At 43.3% G+C, this 24,356-nt stretch overlaps 1 protein-coding gene across 1 annotated transcript; it reads right to left on the bottom strand.

The window, feature by feature from the left end:
- Nucleotides 1-902: 902 nt before the first annotated feature.
- On the bottom strand, nt 903-23,893 carry LOC120052781 (signal peptide, CUB and EGF-like domain-containing protein 2). The gene is made up of 23 exons (XM_038999903.1): nt 23,827-23,893; nt 23,141-23,257; nt 22,752-22,877; nt 22,316-22,450; nt 19,767-19,892; nt 19,538-19,654; nt 18,658-18,747; nt 17,918-18,034; nt 16,632-16,754; nt 15,697-15,813; nt 15,284-15,406; nt 14,775-14,891; nt 14,405-14,498; nt 14,078-14,184; nt 12,569-12,739; nt 12,002-12,208; nt 4,899-5,069; nt 3,958-4,125; nt 3,503-3,664; nt 3,062-3,259; nt 2,599-2,751; nt 2,310-2,389; nt 903-2,120 (listed from the first exon to the last, which is right to left on the bottom strand). Exons 1-23 carry the CDS (start codon nt 23,891-23,893, stop codon nt 1,974-1,976), a joined length of 3,033 nt encoding a protein of 1,010 aa, XP_038855831.1. The 3' UTR covers nt 903-1,973.
- Between the last annotated feature and the right edge of the window lie 463 nt (nt 23,894-24,356).

The raw sequence follows: 24,356 nt of genomic DNA, 5'->3' as shown, positions 1-24,356 counted from the left end.
TGGCGTTTCCACAAATATGGAAACCCTCTGGCCGGCATTCTGCACATTTTCTCATCGATTAAACATTTTCTATTAATACAGTTTGTGTTCCCAAACTAAAAATATGTTATGCAGACTTTACCCATTGCCAAAGTTGTAAGAAACCACGTTTAGGAGTGCAAAGGCGAATTGAGTTATTGCACACGCACGTTCCCTAACGGAAATATGCAGAGGCCAATAGGATCTCCCTAACTCGTGCTTGGCTATACCCAACTCCTTGCTTGTTCTCCCCACTATTACTTATTTGTTATTTGTTCCGATTGGAAACGACAGGCTGTGGTATTGGTTTAGTTATGCAAATCGTTGGTACGGGATAAGGTTCGTCGCGAACCACGCTTCCCGTGACAACGACGTGATTTTGGAGGTATGGCAACGCGAGACTAGGGTAAATTTAGGGTAGGGTCATCCCAGTGACGCCTGATCGCATTAACCCTTCTGTTTTCTTACAGTGTCTCTGATTTCCCAATGCCTCTGATACAGTGCTGAAAATATAATCAATGTGAATTTTAAGTAATCACAATAGGTGACAGTGTGGCAGGCAATTTTTTTGTTTAATTCAAGAGCAAAAACTATTATAACACAATAACTAATGTTATAGAGCCTATATAAAAAACGACATAATTAATGTATTATTTTGATTTGGACATTGTTGTTGCTTATATTGAAAATAGCATATCAGAAAGTAAAAGAAGTAAAGCAAAAGCACAATATTATGTTTATTCGCTTTATTTACAACATATTATATGTACAAACATAAAAATATAGACATACATTTATTTGCTAAGTCATAAGTGAATAGAGCAATTCTATTTCACAAACCTCTCATTCCATATCTGGAATGTACAATCTCACTTGATCCCCCTCATATTGCTCTACATTTCTAGTCACACCACTCAATAATCTCACTTCTATGAGTAGTGAAAAGTAGTCTTTGGTAGCTGTTTGAATGATCATAGTGAAGAGCTAGTCTTGATCCATGGGCATTTGTTGTTCACTCAAAGCCCAGTGGCATGGAGTATTCACTGTCCAGTCATTTTTAAAGTACAACCATGTTTTCAGGACAGCAAAAATACAGGTTGTGAAGGGATGTGTTGATACTGCACACGTGTCAGGAATGCAGTTAACTACAATACGTTAACATTTTCATCTAATACTTTTTACACAATATACAATACATTCATTAGGCTATTTTATGTTGTGGTATCACTACATTCTTTGTAGTGCTTTAAAGTTCCCACCATAAGGTCACATTTGTGCTATATTCTTTTCTCATATTCAGGCATATTTCTGTCAACAATTCTGATCTAAATGTGAAACATGACTTTAATAATGTATGTTATAAGTATACACTATCTATGTGGTTGACATTTAGCATAAACCTCAGTTAACTTTTTATACATAATCAAGAGTCTTTTCTCATCCGCTTTCTATGCTATTGGTGAAATTTTCGTTAACCATAATTATTTTCAAGATGTTGTTGTTACACCAGTATGCAAATCGAAGCTTTCATGAATTTAAATGCTAACAATCAAATCAGCTTACCACTTCAAGCTTTATTCCTGAGACTGAAAGTTTAAAATCAAAAGGAAAAGACAAAGTCTGTCTAAATGTTGCAATGCTCACACACAGAAGTGTATGAAAGTATCAGAGATAGATGTGGTATCGAAGTACAAAAAACTTAGCTCTAGAATGTAGACCAGATGTGATAGCGGGAGCTGCCACTTGTCTCCACCATGACAGTCCACTACCCACCTATTCCCAGAAGGTCCAATTGAAGTCCATTTGAGGAAAGTGTCCGAGTCCATCTCTCTTAGTCAACTCTAGACTCAGTCAGTCTCTGTACAGACAGGAGAAGTAAAGGACTCTTTTCTAGGGATTAACTGGTAGAAGCGGTTTCTGAGATATCCACATAGCAACTTGATGATAGTGCCTTCTTAAGGGCGAAGGAATCTCAAGACTTTAGAACGTAGAAATCGGATGAAGGATTTGGGGAACATTTCTCTTGACTCCTGTGCTGTGTAGTTGAAGAAGTTCTGTGGGTGGGCCAATACATCAAACAGTGCCTTCATAAGCTTCTTGTCCTGAGAAGAGAATGTAAACCAAAAATTAGTACAGGTTAGAGTTCAATCTGAGACAGAGCCAACAATCATCTGACATTTTTACGTTGGTGCTCAAGTGAAGTTTGCATCCTGAATTTCTTATTGTGTCCACAAGAGGGTAGTATATGTCAGACAAAAGCTTTTTCCACAGGAAATACATGAAATCTTTACCTTGAGAATTTCTTGGTGATTTTCAGAGGCATATAATCTTCCATCTCTGACTATATCTTCGATGAGTTCCTGGTAGTCCTCTGAAACATATATCATATATAAACATACCCAAGAATATATTTCTATATTATTTGTGCAATTGGAAGTAGGTGATACTTTTGTGGTATTATGTAGACCTATCAGGACTTAAAATTCCAAATTAAATTACATTTCACAGACACTTGATCCATTGTTTTTAAGCATGTGTGATTTAAATGTCAATATTACCACCAATAAGGATGTCTCTTACCATCATAGGTCACATAAGGGACTTGGAAGCCCTTCCCACTGTTCCCTTCATTCGATTTAAACTGTATCCACAGCCTCTTGGAGCGGGAAGTGAAGGCAATAGGCCGTTCATAGGTCTGGCAGGTCTCATAGGTCGTCACAGAGTTGGAGAGAGCTGTGAATTGAGGAAATGGTCACATTATGACAAATCAAACACTAGTGCCATTCATTACTCTGAAAGTGGCAAGATCTAATGGTCTATTAGAAGCCCATAGTAACCCCCATGATCTCTGAGAGGTGCTATGCTATTATGCAGAACCTCCTACCAACACTGCCACCAACATCTGGTAACCTGCAGTGAAATCACATTAATACTGTAGTACCCTGATAACACCCAGTCACCTAACAAGCTCTAACCTCCAACACGACACACACAGACAGACAGACTCATGCATGCACGCACACACAGAAAAACAAACACTCACAGCTCTTTCTCATGACCAGGTAGTCTCCACACTCATCCTCAATGGGGAGGAAGATCTCCGGGACCACGATGAGGATTCTGCGCTTGGGCGGTGGGTTGATGGTCCAGGTGCACTCGATGTTGGCTGGGTAGTTCCCTGGGTAGTTGGGAGACTCGATGTAGCCAGTGAAATCTCCCATCTCTCCCCCACAGTGTCTGTCTGGTGGTGACAGGATAGTGTCAAATAGTTTACGCTGCCTTGGTGCTGCGACGCTAATTATCTACAGTAGCATCCCAAAGCAGGACAGGAACAATATTTATTTGAGCACAGTAGAGAAACCTGCATGTAGTTTTAGTTTACTCTATGTGTAGCCATTAAGTACATCTAAAGTGTGAAGCCATGAACACACAAATACATACACATGCACGCACACACAGACAACTCTTGTGTGAACATACATACTTTTGCACTGCATGATGTTGGTGGAGCCGTCAAAGTCAGTGGTGGTATTTCCTGGGCAGGAGATGCAGTAATTCTGACCAAACTCCATCTGATACGTCCCCATGGGACAACGGATACAGCGGTGTGTGCTGGTGTTGTAGTAATGTCCCGGTGAACACTGGACTACAGGAGCAGAATGGAGTGTACCATGGTTCAGCACCTCTCAAACACCAACATACTCCAGCATAAACCAATGTAGTATATTTCCATAAAACAGAAACCGCAGGGGAGTTCCCTTAAAGATCCAGAGTGTCTTCCAAATGCCACCCTATTCCCTATATAGTGCACTACTTTTGACCAGGGTCCATAGGGCTCTGGACAAAGTTATACATTAGGTAGGGAATAGGGTGTCATTTGGGACTCACACCCAGACTTTATAGGCAGAACTACATGGGATGGATAAGCTGACCCCTCACCTTTGGTCTCACACTCCTGGAAGGACACGGCACCATTGTGTTTGGTGACCAGGTTTCCTCCACAGTGGAAACAAGAAGTGCGCCCCACCTCTGGCTGGTAGGTACCCAGGGGACAGGGCAGGCAAGGGATGAAGCCATCATGGGAGAACTGACCAGGGGGACATTGACCTGGGAAAACAACAACAGAGGACTGGTCAGAGGGACACTTGTTTCACTCAGTCTGCTCAAAGCAACATTCCCATCGTACATGTGGTCATTTAGCAGACAGACACTCTTATCCAGAGCGACTTAAAGACGAGCACTCTACCACAATAAGACTAAGGCCAGGAGAGCAGATGTCAGTGGAGTGATGTAACGCAAGGACATTATCTACCATGGAACAACCTCTCTCATATCTCCTGATTGACTTTAACAAACTCTCTCTCCCCATAGCTCTTTTTTGTTTAGTCTATTGGTGGGGAAAGCAGGAGATGGGATCTGTGGCTTAGCCACAAATTGGCTGTGATAACAGTGTTTGGGGGGGTGAAAACATGGTGGCCCCTTCTTCTCTTTATTCAGGAGTGGGCAGGGGCAGGGTGTGGCTGTTTAATTCAAACAGGGCTTGAATGTTCCGAGGCTTACACGACTTTATACAAAGCAGAACATCTGCCTGTGGGGAGATTTTGATCAGGGTATCACTCCTTCCTGTGTATTTCATATATACTCATAACAGGATGTGATTCTGACTGGGAGACTAGTTTTAAGATCACTTCAAAAAAAAAAAATCAAACCATGAGGGAAAACTATGCCAAGGTCTTTGAAGGAGCTCAGTGTATTTTGCTGCAGTTATCTTTATGATTATGATGGTTGAGTAAGTAAGTATCCAAGGTGACTCATATCTCATGTCTTGTACACAGTTAGGAGATACATGATTACTCATATCCTCAACTCTTGAGCCTTACCTCCACACTCAGAGATATTCCGCGCCCCAACCGACCTGGGGCTTCCTCTCACCTCTGGCCCTGGGCAGGCCTCACAAGAATTCTTCCCCTCTTCATCTTGGTACATTCCAGCTGGACATAGAACACATCTTCCCTGATCCCTGTCATAGTACGTTCCAACAGTGCAGCTCACTAGCAAAAGGTAGAAGAATGAGGCAGATTGGCTAGATAATAGGGACGCTACACAAACACACACACACACACACACACACACACACACACACACACACACACACACACACACACACACACACACACACACACACACACACACACACACACACACACACACAGGCATTCAAGCCCACCACAAGAAGCCCAGTGTTAAGCTGTTAAAAAGGCATTGCAAATCGACCTGCTGCAGCTATGCACAAATAAAGACATAAGAGCACTGAGCTGCTCTCCAGATGCCTTTGTGTCCCACATCAAACAAGTTCTTACACTTCACATAACACCGGTGTGCATTGGGGAAAGAACTCTACATACCATCCTAAGCACCCTCACCTCTACCAAAGCACACACAGAGCCAGTCAAAATGAGTGTTTGTCTGTTATCTCACAAGAGCGTGCAAAGCCTGATTACAGGGATGCACACCATCAGCTTTCATTTCCCCCTTTTAATGTTTTACTTTGTAGAACAACGTCTCTAATTTATGTTTGAATTATTGTGTGTGTCTGGTGATGTCAAGAACTTCTTAAAGGGGGAAATGACATCTAATTATCTCTCTGAACAGAGAGCAGTGAAGTGAAATCATTTTGCATTTTCATAAAAAAATATCCCTCAGGAAAATCTAAGTAAGAAGAGCTTTTCAGTAGAGAACCAGCCATAATGAGTTAATGAGGAACACACAAAGCCTTTAACGCACATCCATTATATGTGCCTCAGCAACTTGATTTTCCTTAAGAGAAAGAAAATGTCATTCTCTCAAGAGCAGTTCATTTTTTCTGCCTTTTGTTTATCCTGAATGACCATGAGGAGCCACCGTCGCATTGTCTCCACCAGCTTTTATTTGATGCAGAGAGCGAGAGAAGAGAAGAGTGAGAGAGAGAGAGAAAAAAACTTGAAGCCTTTCAAATGCAGAGGCAATTCTATAGAGTTCTCGAATTGATGGCCCCAAAGAGGTTTAAAAGACCTTTCACCTCTATTCAAGTATTTGATGACATAGGCAAACACTATGGTATCACAATAGTAAGGAGCTGAACCCAATAAAAGGGGTCAGAGTTCTGAATCCACCCATTCTGCCTGCCCCAATCCCTTCTTGCGCCTATCAAGCAGAGGCCCAAACAGCTGATGCTAATTAATTCCCATGGTGTGGCTGAAGTCAATTCTCCGCAGCAGTTTAGTGGCTGGGGTCATGCAGAGTGGCCCTGACTGAGGGGGGATATAAGCACTCAAACTCCCAGCTTGAATCAACAGCACTTCCTAATCATCTCCAATGTTAAAACGAACATGCACTATTTTACGTAAAAGAGATCAGGAGAATACTCGTACACAGGGTTTCAGACACTACACACTGGCAAGTTTTGCTGTTGGCTATTATTGTTTTTCATAGTAATACAGTCATTCTGCCCCATTAAGTGGTCTGAAACTAAAGTCCAAAATACAGCTGATTCTTATACTGGGTTGAGGCATACGGAAATGCAAATGTTGTTGTTGATCAGTCATGAATGATTTAAACTCAGCAAAAAAAGAAACGTCCCTTTTTCAGGACCCTGTCTTTCAAAGATAATTTGTAACAATCCAAATAACTTCACAGATCTTCATTGTAAAGGGTTTAAACACTGTTTCCCATGCTTGTTCAATGAACCATAAACAATTAATGAACATGCACCTGTGGAACGGTCGTTAAGACACTAACAGCTTACAGACGGTAGGCAATTAAGGTCACAGTTATGAAAACTTAGGACACTAAAGAGGCCTTTCTACTGACTCTGAAAAACACCAAAAGAAAGATGCTCAGGTTCCCTGCTCATCTGCGTGAACATGCCTTAGGCATGCTGCAAGGAGGCATGAGGACTGCAGATGTGGCCAGGGCAATTAATTGCAATGTCCGTACTGTGAGATGCCTAAGACAGCGCTAAGGGAGACAGGACGGAAAGCTGATCGTCCTCGCAATGGCAGACCACGTGTAACAACACCTGCACAGGATCGGTACATCCGAACATCACACCTGCGGGACAGGTACAGGATGGCAACAACAACTGCCAGAGTTACACCAGGAACGCACAATCCCTCCATCAGTGCTCAGACTGTCTGCAATTGGCTGAGAGAGGCTGGACTGAGGGCTTGTAGGCCTGTTGTAAGGTAGGTCCTCACCAGACATCACCGGCAACAACGTCGCCTATGAGCACAAACCCACCGTCGCTGGACCCGACAGGACTGGCAAAAAGTGCTCTTCACTGACGAGTCGCGGTTTTGTCTTACCAGGGGTGATGGTCGGATTCGCGTTTATCGTTGAAGGAATGAGCGTTACACCGAGGCCTGTACTCTGGAGCGGGATCGATTTGGAGGTGGAGGATCCATCATGGTCTGGGGTGGTGTGTCACAGCATCATCGGACTGAGCTTATTGTCATTGCAGGCAATCTCAATGCTGTGCGTAACAGGGAAGACAACCTCCTCCCTCATATGGTACCCTTCCTGCAGGCTCATCCTGACATGACCCTCCAGCATCACAATGCCACCAGCCATACTGCTCGTTCTGTGCGTGATTTCCTGCAAGACAGGAATGTCAGTGTTCTGCCATGGCCAGCGAAGGGCCCGGATCTCAATCCCTAAGAGTACGTCTGGGACCTGTTGGATCGGAGGGTGAGGGCTAAGGCCATTCACCAGAAATGTCTGGGAACTTTCAGGTGCCTTGGTGGAAGAGTGGGGTAACATCTCACAGCAAGAACTGGCAAATCTGGTGCAGTCCATGAGGAGGAGATGCACTGCAGTACTTAATGCAGCTGGTGGCCACACCAGATACTGACTGTTACTTTTGATTTTGACACCCCCTTTGTTCAGGGACACATTATTTCATTTCTGTTAGTCACATGTCTGTGGAACTTGTTCAGTTTATGTCTCAGTTGTTGAATCTTTTTAGGTTCATACAAATATTTACACGTGTTAAGTTTGCTGAAAATAAACGCAGTTGACAGAGAGGACGTTTCTTTTTTTGCTGAGTTTAGAATGGAAAAAAAACTCTGATTAAACATATGAGATATTTCACCAGTTGGTTTATTGGAATAAGGCCGGGTACTATATCATGAGATTCATAACGTTCACAATTTGGTTTGAGAGAAAGAGCGCTAGATATTTTATGAGTGAGGAATAAGAAGGCATTGCTTTCTCTCAGTACTAGTGAGGCTGAGGCCATGTTGTTTGGAGGATTTCTCTCCCAACTGAAGCAGTGAGAACAAGCCCCAATGGGATTTACAATGGAGTGGGCAAACTGAAAGGGTTACACTGCACTTAGTGAGCTTAGCCAGGGGTGGAGGGAAAAATATAGCTTTATAGAGCTGGGGGTTACGGCTCCCTTTCAGCCCCCCTTCCAAATGACATGTCTACACCCCTGCCTGTCCACTGGTCTGCTTAATGATCATCTGAAACTAACTGCAGTGTGGGAATCCTACACTCTGGTAACTTTAATCTTCTGAGTTATTTTTTGTTTAAATACTTAAGATTTACTTATGAGGTAAGTCATATGAAACACAAAAACAACAAGCAACAAAGCTACAAAGCAAAATCAACAGCTAAGGGTCATTTGAATCCAGCACAAAATGTTAGTCTCCTGTTATTTGGAGGCAGAGAAAAACAGACACCAGCGAGAGTTCACTTCGCTGGGGATACCTTGGATTAAGGGATGCTTGGTTTGTAAAACTGTTATACTATTTCCCTCTTGTGTGAAAATCAATACATTTCACCAGCTATGGGCAGTCTTTATTCTTAAAAAGCTCTATGAACCAGAATGGATCAAACACCATCCTTCCCCCACTCAACCCCCTCCCTCCTCACCCACTCAACCCCCTCCATCCTCACCCACTCAACTCCCTCCATCCTCACCCACTCAACCCCCTCCATCCTCACCCACTCAACCCCCTCCATCCTTACCCACTCAACCCCCTCCATCCTCACCCACTCAACCCCCTCCATCCTCTCCCACTCAACCCCCTCCATCCTCACCCACTCAACTCCCTCCATCCTCACCCACTCAACCCCCTCCATCCTCACCCACTCAACCCCCTCCATCCTCACCCACTCAACCCCCTCCATCCTCACCCACTCAACCCCCTCCATCCTCACCCACTCAACTCCCTCCATCCTCACCCACTCAACTCCCTCCATCCTCACCTACTCAACCTCAATAAGGACGGGGGTAAGAGAGGAGAGCTCTGGATCAAGACAGAGGCAGGCTACAACAGCTTTGAGAGGTCGGTCTACAATAGTCTTCAGACCCCTTAAATATGGTGGCTTGGATCAGATTCAGACAGGGGCTCTAGAGGTAGACGACCAATCATTACAGAGTTAACGGTGGACAGAAAACTGACTCTCTTCTACTGACCACACTGAGACAGACAGGCAGAATGCAGCAGCAGGCAGTGGGCTTACTATGCTTACTGTGAGGCCCTGAACTGGGGGCACGCAGCTCTCTGCTCCCCTCCGCCAGAGAAAACACATGCCAGCCTCCTTTCCACTGCTGATGTTGACAGGGTGTCATTAAAACCTTTTCTCAATAGGGGGTGCTGTTTTCACTTTGTAAAAATTTCGTTCCCAAATTAAACTGCCTCGTACTCAATTCTTGCTCGTACAATATGCATATTATTATTACTATTGGATAGAAAACACTCTCTAGTTTCTAAAACCGTTTGAATTATATCTGTGAGTAAAACAGAACTCAAGTTGGAGCAAACTTCCTGTGAGGAAGTGAGAAATCTGAAATCAGGCAGGCTGTTCTGGGGTCAGTTTATTAATTTGCATGTCTTCTATTGGTCGACATGCACTGCATACGCCTTCCCCTAGATGTCAGCAAATAGTGAGAATTGGAATGGAGTTGCTAGGCAGATCTGAGGCCATATAAAGGGTCTTGGAACGTGGGGTGCAGTCTTTTCAACATTCGCCATGACGCAAGACAGACCTCAGGATGGCGTTCTGGAAAGCTCCCGTTATAGGCCTTAGATATATCCGGCTCTGATTTTATTCGATATAGGTGTTAAAGACATCATAATGTTGTTATTTTAAACCGAGTTATATCAGTTTATATCAGTATATTGCGATTTTCGGATATTTCTTTGTGCTGCGTTATAGTGAGTTGGGCACGTCTGGGCCACATGGCTAATGTTTACTGCTAATTCCAAAGTTGAAGGCGACAATCTACAACCGAGCAACGATTCTTTTGGACAAAGGACAACTTGCCCAAGATTCTGATGAAAGCTCATCAAAAAGTAAGAACTATTTATGATGTTAATTCGTTGTTCTGTTGAAAAATGTAAAACTCCTATTCCGCCATTAATTTCGGTGCGGTCTCGCTTTAACGCACGCTGTATGTCGTAGTAACGTTAATTTTAAAAATCTAACACAGCGGTTGCATTAAGAACTAATGTATCTTTCATTTGCTGTCCAACCTGTATTTTTTAGTCAAGTTTATGATTAGTTACTGATTAGATTAGGTGCCTCTCCCAAGATTTCTCCCGACATTTTGTTGGCAGCTTGGCTACTATTCTCATTGTATAACCACGATTTGTGCCGCTAAATATGCACATTTTCGAACAAACTCTATATGTATTGTGTAATATGATGTTATAGGACTGTCATCTGAAGAAGTTTGAGAAGGTTAGTGAAAAAATTAATATCTTTTGCTGGTTTATTCGTTATCGCTATTGTTGGCTTGAATCAATGCTGTTGTGTGGTTGGCTATTGTAGTAAGCTAATATAATGCTATATTGTGTTTTCGCTGTAAAACACTTAAAAAATCTGAAATATTGGCTGGATTCACAAGATCTTTGTCTTTCATTTGCTGTACGCTGTGTATTTTTCATAAATGTTTTATGATGAGTATTTAGGTAATTCACGTTGCTCTCTGTAGTTATTCTAGTTGCTTTGGTGAGAGTTGTGATGGTGGCTGCAATGTAAAACTATGATTTATACCTGAAATATGCACCTTTTTCTAACAAAACATATGCTAAACAATAAATATGTTATCAGACTGTCATCTGATGAAGTTGTTTCTTGGTTAGTGACTATTTATATCTTTATCTGGTCGAAATTGTGATAGCTACCTATGCAGGAAAAAAATGGTGGGAAAAAAAAGTTGTGTCTTTTGCTATCGTGGTTAGCTAATAGAAATACATATTGTGTCTTCCCTGTAAAACATTTTAAAAATCAGAAATGATGGCTGGATTCACAAGATGTGTATCTTTCATCTGGTGTCTTGGACTTGTGATTTAATGATATTTAGATGCTAGTATTTACTTGTGACGCTATGCTAGGCTATGCTAGTCAGCTTTTTTACTGATGGGGGTGCTCCCGGATCCGGGATTGTGACGAAGTAGAAGTTTTAAAGCTCATGGACTTTTCCTCCATTATGGCTGTAAAACGAAATAGGACCAGTGGCAACAACAGCAAAAGCTAGCGGCTGCCATCACACCTTCTGTTGCACTTTATCCCACGGAGATGCTGGTAGATCTCCTCGCTCTGCGAGCCAGCCAACAACAGGCTCTCTTTTCTCCGTGCGAGCCGAGCAAGCACTCCCCATACTAGCTCATTACAGCATGTCGGCACCCAAATATGGCAGTCATCTGGCCGACACCTGCTCCAAATCCAATCAATAAACCAACCTGTCTAAATATATCTTGCTGGCATGGCTTTGACTATGAGCTGCTCTGTGTGGGAGCCAGGGCTTGGCTCCAGGGGTGGCTCAGATACAGGCAGAAACAGATACAGGTAGATGCTCAAGATGCTACTCATTTTATACATACATTTATACCTATATCTTATGATACTCAGAACACTCAAGATGATACTCATTTTATACATACATTTATACCTATATCTTATGATACTCAGAACACTCAAGATGCTCACTCACCACACTTCCTGTCCACCAGTACCTGCCCTTTCCCACAGTGTTCCGGCAGGTCCACCGGCCGGGCCAGCCTCTTGGCCAGCTCGTAGTTAGAGCCAGCGAAGTGGAGGTGGAACTGCTCCCGGTGGATGGACTTCCTCAGGGTACGGATAGTCTTCCTCAGCCTCTTCTCTGAGCGCCGGCGCACACAGCCCAGGTCACAGCTCTCTGCTGAGAGAAACACCAGATACCAAAACTGTCATCGCAACGCAATGAGACCACAATACACACGCAAATAAAACCACACACACATACCGGTACTAAAATAGACAGACACACACACTTGTGTACATATCCATTCCAACACACAGACACCAGAACATTTGATCAACCACTTGCTCCCTCAGTATACAAGGGAAACCTCCAAACCTACACTTTCCCCAAAGATCCCACCACCGCAAAACGCCACGTCAAAACAGGAGATACTTTAACATGTTTGGCTTGTTAAGTGACGAAAAGCAAGAGCAGAGAGAGAAGCAGAGTGTCAGCCAGAGGACTGGGGTCACAGCAGGGCAGGGCAGAGAGACCAACCTGTTACCTCCTCTAGGTTCACATCCAACTCAAACTCAGCCGTGATGGTGGAGCCTTCCTCCTCGTAACCCGCCTTCCTGCCGTGGCGGCTCCGCATCCGGTGGCCAGACGAGCTGCAGCGCAAGCGCACATAACTGAACTGGACGTTCTCCGTGAAGGGGGACCTGCTGTCTGTGGACACGACCAGCCACACAGGACATGGACACGCACTCACACATGCATGCACGGAGACAAACACACATGCATGCACGGAGACAAACACACATGCATGCACGGAGACAAACACACATGCATGCACGGAGACAAACACACACACACACATGCATGCACGGAGACAAACACACACACACATGCATGCACGGAGACAAACACACACGCATGCACGGAGACAAACACACACGCATGCACGGAGACAAACACACATGCATGCACGGAGACAAACACACACACACATGCATGCACGGAGACAAACACACACACACATGCATGCACGGAGACAAACACACATGCATGCACGGAGACAAACACACACACACATGCATGCACGGAGACAAACACACACGCATGCACGGAGACAAACACACTCACACATGCATGCACGGAGACAAACACACACGCATGCACGGAGACAAACACACACACACATGCATGCACGGAGACAAACACACACACACATGCATGCATGGAGACAAACACACACACACACGTTACTGAATAACTATATGGTCTATAACTGGTTAACTGTAGCAGGTAGAGTGAGGATAAAACTTAATTGCAATGTCACAACACTTAAATCTAAGGATATTATATCCTTTGTGTGTTTTTATTTTTTATTTAACCTTTATTTAACTAGGCAAGTTAGTTAAGAACAAATTCTTATTTTACAATGACGGCCTACACCGGCCAAACCCTCCCCTAACCCGGACAACGCTGGGCCAATTGTGCACCGCCCTATTGGACTCCCGATCACGGCTGGTTGTGATACAGTCCGGGATCAAACCAGGGTCTGTAGTGATGCCTCGAGCACTGTTCAAGTTCTGATGTTTCTAATCATTCTTTAAAAAGCAGTGACTTCTCTGTGTATCCTGTTAAACATGCACTCTTTTCCCCCTGCTCTTTTTGTTGCTTTTGGACAGGGGGATGACGAGAGGAGACTGGGAAAAGCTCAATTTTTATTTGAACACCATGCCGGAACCCATTGTAGAAAATATTTTATCCAACAATCGGAAGTCCGTTTGATTGATAGCTGGGTAGGGGCCAAGTGAAAGGCATGCTATGGCTAATGCCAGCCAATATGCAGTGCTGAGACATTGAAAACATTTCAGACCGCACTACTACCCCCCACGTATTTCTTTCATATTTAGCTCACTCTCAGTTTACTACAATCTAAGCAGCCTCGAGGTCTGGTTCCTGTAATCAAGTTTGTTGCATGAAATGTAGGCAGTGCCAGGTTAATCTGCATTGTTTTAATGAATGAGGAGCTGTTGGACTTGTTAGAAACCTCTGTACCTGAGTGAGCTGCGTTCAGGCTCTCCTTCAGTCTCTCTTGACTACGTTTCAAGTTGCACTTTCCTGTGCCAGACTTAAAAGTGGCTGTGGTCTTAATTCGCAGGACACTTGACATTTCTGGTCCTACGGTACAAAGGAAATAATAGCACATTGTTAACCTTTGATAAAAATGAAAAATCCCTTGACTTCCGTATGTCTATAAATCTAAATGTGAATACTGAAGACTTGATTTGGTATGAAGTTGTTTTGCCTTTATATGTTGTGTTTCTGGTTGTTTAGGTCAGGCTAGAGTGACAGAGGCTAATGCAGATCTGTGATGGTGTGTACTTGCCCAAGCAATACGAGCTACTTCCATTCCTTTGTGCTCCAGCCAAGCAGGGCAGAGGCATTCCACAGGTCACTGTATAAGAATCCTCCGTCCCTGTAAACGCACACAGGGGCATGAGACAGGCCACCAAAGACAAAAGGCAGAGCCACAAAAGGCCTGGTCGCCAAAAGCAAACAGACGGGTGCTGGTACATGAGACAGTAGTAGTAGTAACTCAATTTGTGTCCCAAATATATATTTCCTGTATAGGGCACTACCCTTGACCAGAGCCATGTGGGCCCTGGACAAAAGTTGTGTAATATAAAGGGAATAGGGTGCCATTTGGGATGCAGACCAATAGTAGTAGTAGTAGTAGTAACTGATAACTCACCACTGGTGATGTGGACCTGGGACTGGCAGGTCAGGTAGCAGCGGTCACCTCCCTCCTGCCTGCTGCAGTTTAAGGTCGGTTTAGAGGGGGGCTTTGTTGCTGGGAAACCCTCTGCCTCTAGATGGAAACCATAACAAACTCACAGGTAAAGTGCAGACTTGGGCCGTGGTAGAAAGACAGACAGACGGAGGAGGGTAGAAGTTGTGAGAAGTTGTGGGAACAGAGTGAAACCTATCCAAGGAGAAGAAGAAAATAGCAGCACTTGCCTTTATTCTACTTTTGTCCCAGGTTTTAAACCAAAGGCCAGAGAGAAAAACAGAGCAGTAAAGAGAAAGAGAAGGAAATAACTCAAAGTATCTCCTGTTTTTAGTCCCCAAAAGTTTCAAAACATACATGTGGTACACAACCACTGATTTTATGTCAAAACAGTTGACCAAAAACTCATCAGTTTATCACAACACACCCCAAACCTTCTAGAGCCCCCCAGGCCTGAAGGGGCACTGTCTTACCGATACAATCCTTTTTGTTCCAGTGTAGCTTATAACCAGGGTGGCAGTGGCACTCAAACCCACCCATGGTGTTCTCACAACCCTGCTCACAACCTCCGTTGTTCACACTGCACTCATTTATGTCTGAGAAGAAAGCAGGGAAAACATCCATGTTATTCGCAGAATCTCTCACCTCACTTCATTCACAAAGCATCCATTATTTTTTCAGCAAAAATGACTAAAAACACCACAATGAACAATTCAGAATGGTGTGAAATGGTGTAGATGGTACCAAAGCCCTTTCACCATAAGCATAATACCCTATACACATTAGTTTATATAAATTCCACACATTAACTATTCAGAATGGTGTCAAAGCCCTTTCCCCATACCATTAGTATAATACCCCATAAGCATTAATCTTATAGTCTTACCTCCGCAGTGGGCCAGTCCATACAGGGTGTACCCTTTGTTGCAAACACACTCAAAACCACCAGGGGAGTTCACACACGTGTGACCACATGTCCTTTCGAAATAACACTCGTCTATATCTGTCATTAAAAGCAGAGGGATATTCTTTTTCAATTTAAGGTAGTAGAAATTGGGGTTTTAAATGGTACAGCATGGTATCACTAGGTGATGAATTGTGGCATTGTTTTTGATAGTTAATTTTAGAGACAGCAGTATCTTAATGACGAGTTGTATCAGAGGGATGAAATCAGTTTGTACTAAACGTTAAGCTTTAAACTAGCACATGTTAAGGATCTACAGAGGAATCCTTCGAGTCAATACTGGCAAACCGTTCAGCCTCCCACTCTCATTGTCTTATCTTCCAGCAGCACCTACACAGAACAACAGCCCAGTATACTGTGCTGTCCCAGCCCCTTCCCGAGATGTAGGTTAGACAGGCAGGAGAGTGAAGAGAAGAGGCCTACCCTGACAGGAGTGTGAAGAGAAGAGGCCTACCCTGACCAGAGAGTGAAAAGAAGAGGCCTACCCTGGCTGGAGACTGAAGAGAAGAGGCCTACCCTGACAGGAGAGTGAAGAGAAGAGGCCTACCCTGACATGAGCATGAAGTGAAGAGGCCTACCCTGACAGGAGCGTGAAGAGAAGAGGCCTACCCTGACAGGAGAGTGAAGAGAAGAGCGCTACCCTGACAGGAGCGTGAAGAGAAGAGGCCTACCCTGACAAGAGAGTGAAAAGAAGAGGCCTACCCTGACTGGAGAGTGAAGAGAAGAGCGCTACCCTGACAGGAGCGTGAAGAGAAGAGGCCTACCCTGACAGGAGCGTGAAGAGAAGAGGCCTACCCTGACAGGAGCGTGAAGAGAAGAGGCCTACCCTGACAGGAGAGTGAAGAGAAGAGGCCTACCCTGACAGGAGTGCTCGTCAGTAAGCAGCTTGAAGCCCTTCCAGCAGTTACACTCAAAGCTGCCGATGGTGTTCCTGCAGAAGTGGTCGCAACCGCTGTTGTGCAGCTCACACTCATTAATGTCTGTGAGAGACAAATTATAAAACTGTTATTATTCAGACAGACATACACTCCCCTCCATATATATTTAGACAGAGAAGCAATTTTTTAAAATGTGTCTCTATACTTAGGAGACGGTATATAATGTCAGCTTTATTTGAGGATATTTCGATACATATCTGTTTAGTCCCCCCATTTAAAGAAGTCATAAGTATATCACTTTTAGTGTGTTAAAGTTGTCAAAAGGTTAGCATTTGGTCCCATATTCCTTGCACGCAATGACTACATCAAGTTTTGCAGTTTGTTTTGGCTGTGTTTTGGGTTATGTTTTGCCCAATAGGAACTGAATGGTGAATAATGTCTTCTGCCATTTTGGAGTCACTTTTATTGTAAGTAAGAATAGAAGACGTTTCTGAACACTTCTACATTCTACATGGATGCTACCACGATTATGGATGATTCGTGAATAATGATGAGTGAGAAGGTTACAGAGGCAGAAAGAACGATCTCACTCATCATTATTCATAATTCTTTCATGATTTTTCTTAATCCTGGCATTAACAGGATTAATTTAGTATTCAGAAACATATTATCTACTCACTTAGAAAGAAAATTACTCCAGTCATCATTCACCCATTCAGTTCCTGTTGGGCAAAATATAACACTAAACACAACCAAAACAAACTGCAAACGCATCAAACGAGTTTGTAAAGGCACAAGCTTGATGTAGTCATTGCGTGCAAGGAATATGGGACCAAATAATAAACTGTTGACTACTTTTATACACTATAAGTGAATTCGTCCAAATACTTATGAATTATTCACATGGAGGAAATTTGATACATAAACCTGACATTCTGTACTGTAGCCTCATATGAAACATTTGATCTCAAATCCAAAATGCTGGGGTATAGAGCCAAATGAAAAATGTTAGCTTCACTGTCCAAATACCTATGGAGGGGAGATGTGAAGCTTGTTAAATAAGAGTACATTGAACTGAATAATAAGAGATGGAGATGAAGATGGCCTGCCTCCAAAATGGCACATATTCCCTATAAAGTGCATTACTTTTGACCAGAGCCCTATGGGCCCAGGTCAAAAGTAGAGCACTAAATAGGGAATAGAGTGCCATTTGGAACTCAGACATAGAGATGGAGTTGAGGTTCTTGGTGGACGGCCGGTCTGACCTTTGCACGTCTTCCCGTCAGGCTGCAGAGTGAAGCCCACAGGGCAGCTGCAGCGTACGCCCGTGGATGTGTCCTTACACGTGGAGTCACACCCCCCGTTATTCACCGCACAGTTCTCTGAAAGGCCAGCGTGAATAGATTCAATGTCAACATGCTGCTGTTATGTACTATACTGAATGAAGGGTTATAAAATGCCTATACATCATGTACTGTCGTTATAGAGCTATTGCCAAAGTCTGGTTTTTAACCCTACCAACAGACATTGAGTAAACAACAGCAGTAGTCCTAGACAGTGAGCTAGCAACCCAGTCACATACATACAGTGTTTTACTAGGTGTGAACATTGACACAGCACACCATGACTGACAGTGCTATACATTGGGCAACCCAACGCCATCCCCATCCTAAACGGAAGGAAAACGTGAAATGTACCACACTGTCACAAAAGCATATTTTTCAGGGGAGGAATCGGGCGGTGAGAAAGTGAGGGTCCATAGTCATTTCACAGTTTGTTCTAAAGCCTGTGGAATGCCTTGGTTTACTGGGCCTTGCTCTTCTCCCCTCTGAAAAACACCTCTGGCTGATTCCTGGCAGCATAACCCATGGTAACTAAAGTCATTCAAATAGTCCAACTGACAGAATCCTCTCAGTAGCTGAGTCTGTTTGGTTTTGTTATTTTAGTGCTGTGTAAGTAACAATGGGTAATAACAGTGGAATTTGTGCAATTATACAATTATTACCCATGAGCAGTCTGCGCTTGACACGTTTGTCCACCTCAGTGAAGGACGTGGCGTTGTGATCAGAGCTCTCAGTAGTTGTCTCGTCCCGCTCTGTAATACAGACAGTGGGTGACGTGAGTAACAGTCAGTAACCTAACCAACAGAATACACGTAGATACATACACAGTGTTTTAGTATAACTAAAATAAACACAGGTCAACATTTAAGAAAATGGTTTGCACCAAAGTTGTGTTCTGTTCTGTTTGCTGATGCACAGTAGCTGAATTGCCCAGTGCACACCGTGGCGGTCTGTAAGTGTAGTCTACCTCCCCTGGATGTTTTTCTGTGTTCCTCTCTGTAACCAGCAGCATGTTTACACCTAAGGCATGCAGTTTGGCTGTCTATGCGTGTAGCAGATAAGGCATGCAGTTTGGCTGTCTATGCGTGTGGCAGATACAGCAGGAGATGGAACTGTGAGATGGATCTGGAGACAACTCAGTGATAATCCTGGACCCCACACACACAGTAGCGCCGCGGGAGAAACAGATACTACCCACAGGCCTACCGTACGTCTCCTTCCTATCTGACGGCTGATGCTTATCATATCCACCATGTGCAAATGGAAGAAATACACACTTGCTATCAGGAAGGATGGCAGGCTCCTAAAAAGGATTGCCATTTCATCCACAGGCTCAATATGTGATCATTTAAACAGGTGAGTTTCAGTGGGTGAGAGTAGCAAAAAGGAGGAGAATGAAGAAGTGTACAGATGGAAATATCTAGAAGGATCCAGTCCATTTCACCATTATTGACTAGGTAATCTGGTTTGCTATACGTAGAGATGCTTACAGGTAAGTACCAGGTATGTAAGTAGGCCTGGATGTGGTTGGTCTGCTCTTACCTACACAGGACCTGCCGTCAGGGTGCAGGGTGTACCTCACATGACACCTGCAGATGGGCCCCTGCTCCATGTCCTCGCAGGTGTGCTGGCAGCCCCCGTTACCATGGTTACAGGTCACTAGGCCAATAACACAAAACTTGGGTCAATTCCAAAGTTCAACTCATGTGTTATCTAAACAAAACTCTTGGTTGACCTGGCTAAACGATCAATCACAAAACTTCACACATACAGATGCAGCCTCTTTGGTTCTTGGCCAGCTCGAATCCTGGGCGGCACTCGCAGGCCACTCCTCCCTTGGGTGTCTCCTTGCAGATGTGAGCACAGCCATGCTCCTTATTCATACAGCTAAGGCCCTCTGGGAAAGAGAGGTAACACTTTACATTAGGTTGCTCCTATACCTGTGTAATAACACTGTAATTACACTACTAACAACAGTGTATTCACATGCTGTTACATATTGTTACGGATACAAGTATTCTGTGTGTATCCTGTGTGTATTTCTGTTCTCTCCTTCTCCCCTACTCACAGGTGACAATCATCATTCCCCAATCAGTCATCAATCAGTCGCTAATCAGAAGACACCTGCTCCTTTTCTCCTACCCAATCACATTCCCTTTCCCTTGGTTTAAAAACCCTGTCAGTAGTTTTCTCTGGAGCTCAATCTCTCTGTCAATGCCATATGTCTGTAGATCCATTGTGTGGTTTAGCATCTACATGTCACTTTGTCCCCACCTGTGAGTATTGTTTTTGGTTATGGTGTTAGAGTGTTTGGTTGATGGTGGGAAAAGGGGGTAACCAGACAGGTCGCCCATGGGCATACACTACCCGTAGGTAAACTTTGTTAAATACACTAGTTAGAACTGGGCGGACCACCCACTGTATTTTTGGTTAGTTAGTTAGCTGTTGGTGAAGTAGGCTAGTCTAGCTTAGGGGTGTTTGTGGATACTTATTATTTCTTTCCTTGGGTCCAGCTCAGCCCCTTTTCCTGCTCCCCCCATTACCGTGTGTTTGTAAATAAACCCTGAGTGTTTGACGGTAGATATTAGTTGTCGTGGTTATTTCGTTCTCACTCTTACTTTGTCACTACTATAATTTGCATGAGTTATGTTACGGGTCCCATGACCATCCCCCCTAGATTGTCGGGCCAAAGGGATTCGTAACACATATAGTACATGGTAATGAAATACAGAGGCAAAACAACTGACACTGCACAACACCAATGATGTCTGATGATAGATTATTGAAGCCCCCTGACTAGAAATCTGCAACAACCCTTTGGAGCATGGCCCAACAATAACACTTCCTAGAGAGGGCTGATGCATTCAGCTGACATGCAAGTGCAGTGGACCCCTCAAATGTGCAACTCCAAATGGACTGGGCTTTTTCAAGCCATGTCAAAAAGAGAGGGGAAAGAAAACCAAGTGGCTGGGAAAGGATAAAGAGTAAAGCCCACTGGCAGAGCGAGAGAGCTTTTCCCTGAAGGCAAGCAGAAACAAAGCTAAGAACCTACACTTTGAGTGGACACCCAGATAAGTACTTTATTTAATCAGATTTTACCGTGGTCATTCTACATATTCATATACTTTATACACTGAGTTTAGAAATAATTAAGGACACCTTCCTAATGTTAAGTTGCAACCCCCCCCCCCCCCCCCCCCCCCCCCTTGCCCTAAGAACAGATTCAATTAATCAGGGCATGGACTCTACATGGTTTTGAAAGCGTTCCACAGCGATGCTGGCCCATGTTGACTCCAATACTTCCCATAGTTGTGTCAAGCTTGTCTTGCCCATTCACACTCTGAATGGCACACATACACAATCCATGTCTCAATTGTCTAAAGGCTTAAAAATCCTTCTTTAACCTGTCTCCTCCCCTTCATCTACACTGATTGAAGTGGATTTAACAAGTGACATCAATAAGGGATAATAGCTTTCACCTGGATTCACCTGGTCAATCTATGTCATGGTATGTCATGGATAGAGCAGATATCCATAATGTTTTGTACACTCAGTGTGTATGGGATTCAGAATCACACTATTATCTTCTATCCTAATACCATCATTGGCCTTCTCCCAGGTCACTGTAGAGAGCAGCTCCTTTAAACTTATGCTGCAACGGCTGAGAGGATGTGCTGGTAGGATTAGTAACTTTTCCAAGGGAAACCCAATGTAAGTGTTTAAAAGCCTTTGGATCTCTTCGTTGAATTTAGTGAGAATAAAACAACAATACTTGTGAGAGCTTTATTCTAATGTAAGACACAGGCCACAAAAGCCCAAGTGTTGCAGTTATTAACTTGTTTTGTTCTCTGGGACACGGGGCTCCTTTTCCCATAGCATGGGCCCTTTGGAGCCCGACTGCTCTAGATAATGCCACAGAGAGGGGACCGATTTAACAGCTGTCATCCATCATTGTGCTGTCAATCACACTCTTGTATGTGACCATTCGAGAATTAGCTCCATAATTCTCTGCTATGCCCCTGACACGGCTTAGTAGCCTACCTTAACACAAACACACATACACACACACATAGGGATGCACACACACACACACACAAACACACATAAGGATGCACACACACACACACACACACACACACATAGACTGAGACACAAACATACAGAAACATGCATGGACTGAGACACAACAGACATGCATGCACACACACACGCACACACACACAGACAGACACAGAGAGACACATACTGTACATACACACATTTGAAGGTGGGAAGGAGAGTTGGAAGCCATCACAGGGCAGGTATTCCAGGGGTACTCACCCACAGAGCGGTGGATACATGTGTGCTGGTTGTCACTGAGGAAGAAGCCCTCTTTGCAGCGGCACTCATAACTCCCCATGGTGTTGACACATGTATACTGGCACCCTCCATTGTTGAAGACACACTCGTCCACATCTGCAGGCAGAGCCAGGACAAGACTTCTCAGAACAATGAAATAACTGGATGAATGTTCATGAATTCCTAGGCTAAGTCTTCATGAAAACTATAAAGAAATATTACAACAAATCTCTATTTACCTGGCTGTCACACATTGTTCAATGGCCTTAGCAGAATAAAAACGAATTCCCTATTGAAATCATACACTTTTAATGCCATCTTAATTCACCGTATAGGCCTAAAGTTATATCTGCGAAATGATTGTCAGACACTCAATACATCAAATGTTGTTTACCTTGTAGTCTGAAATGTATCTTACCTAGACAATTATGTCCATCGTGCGCTAAATTGAATCCATCATGGCAAGTGCAACGATAATTGCCTGGTATGTTGTTACATTCGTGTACACAGCCACCATTGTACTCGATATCGCATTCATCAATGTCTAAAAGGGAGTCAAATCGAGATTGATGAATGTTTGCCATTTGAGCATTTAATGGAAAAGGGTAATTTCAAACAATGGGCCACATCATTTAAATAAAAAGTAATGCATTATGCCAAGGTATATGATATATAATCAAAATGTCATTGAAACTTGTCTTGGTAATCCAAGGAACTATTGGTCCAAAGAATTCAAATGTGTCTCATATGATCCCAATACAAACATGAGTGATGAAAGAAACAAGGAATTACAGAGGAGATAATTACCTTCACAATGTTTACCGTCGCCTTTAAAGCCTACTTTACACGTGCACTTGTAAGAGGCTTGGGTATTTTGACAAATAGCATCAATGTGACAGCCATCACTTCCTTCTGCGCATGCATCTGGATTTGAAATCCACATTATGGCATAAAATGTTACCAGAACAACATTTCGTTATGAATCTCAAAAATCTGTATTTTAGTCATGTACATTAGGATTATGGGATTAATGTGGTCCTCATTAAATCCCCAATATTCAATTCAACACTGAATAATTTCAGTTAAATAGGTAAAAGTCTAATTCGCCAGGTTCTGAGTACTAAAGTTAACAAAACATTGATCCGATTGAACCTGATCCATTATTCTCAAAAGTGTTAAAGTTAAGAAAAAATACAAGTCAGGACCCATTCCTTATCATCGGTACATTTGTTATTCCTTTTACCTGAAAACAAGTTAGTAGGTAGGTTAAAATGTAGGACTTCATTAAAAAAGCAAACAGACAAAAGAGTTTCATCAAGTTCCAATTTTTACAATTGAAGCCAAAACTGAGTGGGCAAACTATAATAATGTAAAACAAAATAAAGTCTGCCAAGTAGTTGGAAACTATACATCATTTGAAAACAACAACAACATGAGCGCAAACACTCTTATAAAAAGTGCATAAAACAGCCTTTGAAACTCATACAACGCACCTGGATTCTCTAGAAGAGCGGCGATTTGGCGAGTATTTAACAAGAGCAAAAACAAACAAAAGTCCATTGCAATACAAATAGCTCCCATGGTGATATGATCCAAGTTTTGGAGGTGTCCTTAAAAGGATGCGTTTGCACTGAAGTCTTGACCAAGTGTCCGCCTCATTCTAGCTTGTCAGTCGGCTTCACGAGTGGCTCTGGAAAGAGAAAGGAGTGTGTGTGTGTGTGTGTGTGTGTGTGTGTGTGTGTGTGTGTGTGTGTGTGTGTGTGTGTGTGTGTGTGAGTGTGTGAGTGTGTCTGAGTGAGAGAGAGAGAGAGAGAGAGAGAGAGAGAGAGAGAGAGAGAGAGAGAGAGAGAGAGAGAGAGAGAGAGAGATAGTGTCTCTATTATTTTTAAACTTTTGTGAGTGTAATGCTTACTATTGAGTTCTGATTGTTTATTTCATTTGTGTTCATTATATATTACACTTGGTTTGGCAATGTAAAAATGTTTCCTATGCCAATAAAGCCCTTTACTTGAATTTAGAGAGA

This window comes from Salvelinus namaycush, chromosome 1 (assembly GCF_016432855.1).
Source record: "Salvelinus namaycush isolate Seneca chromosome 1, SaNama_1.0, whole genome shotgun sequence".
Taxonomy (NCBI): Eukaryota; Metazoa; Chordata; class Actinopteri; order Salmoniformes; family Salmonidae; genus Salvelinus; species Salvelinus namaycush.
The sequence above is the reverse complement of the archived record's forward strand: the minus strand, read 5'-3'. Positions and strand labels throughout refer to the sequence as shown.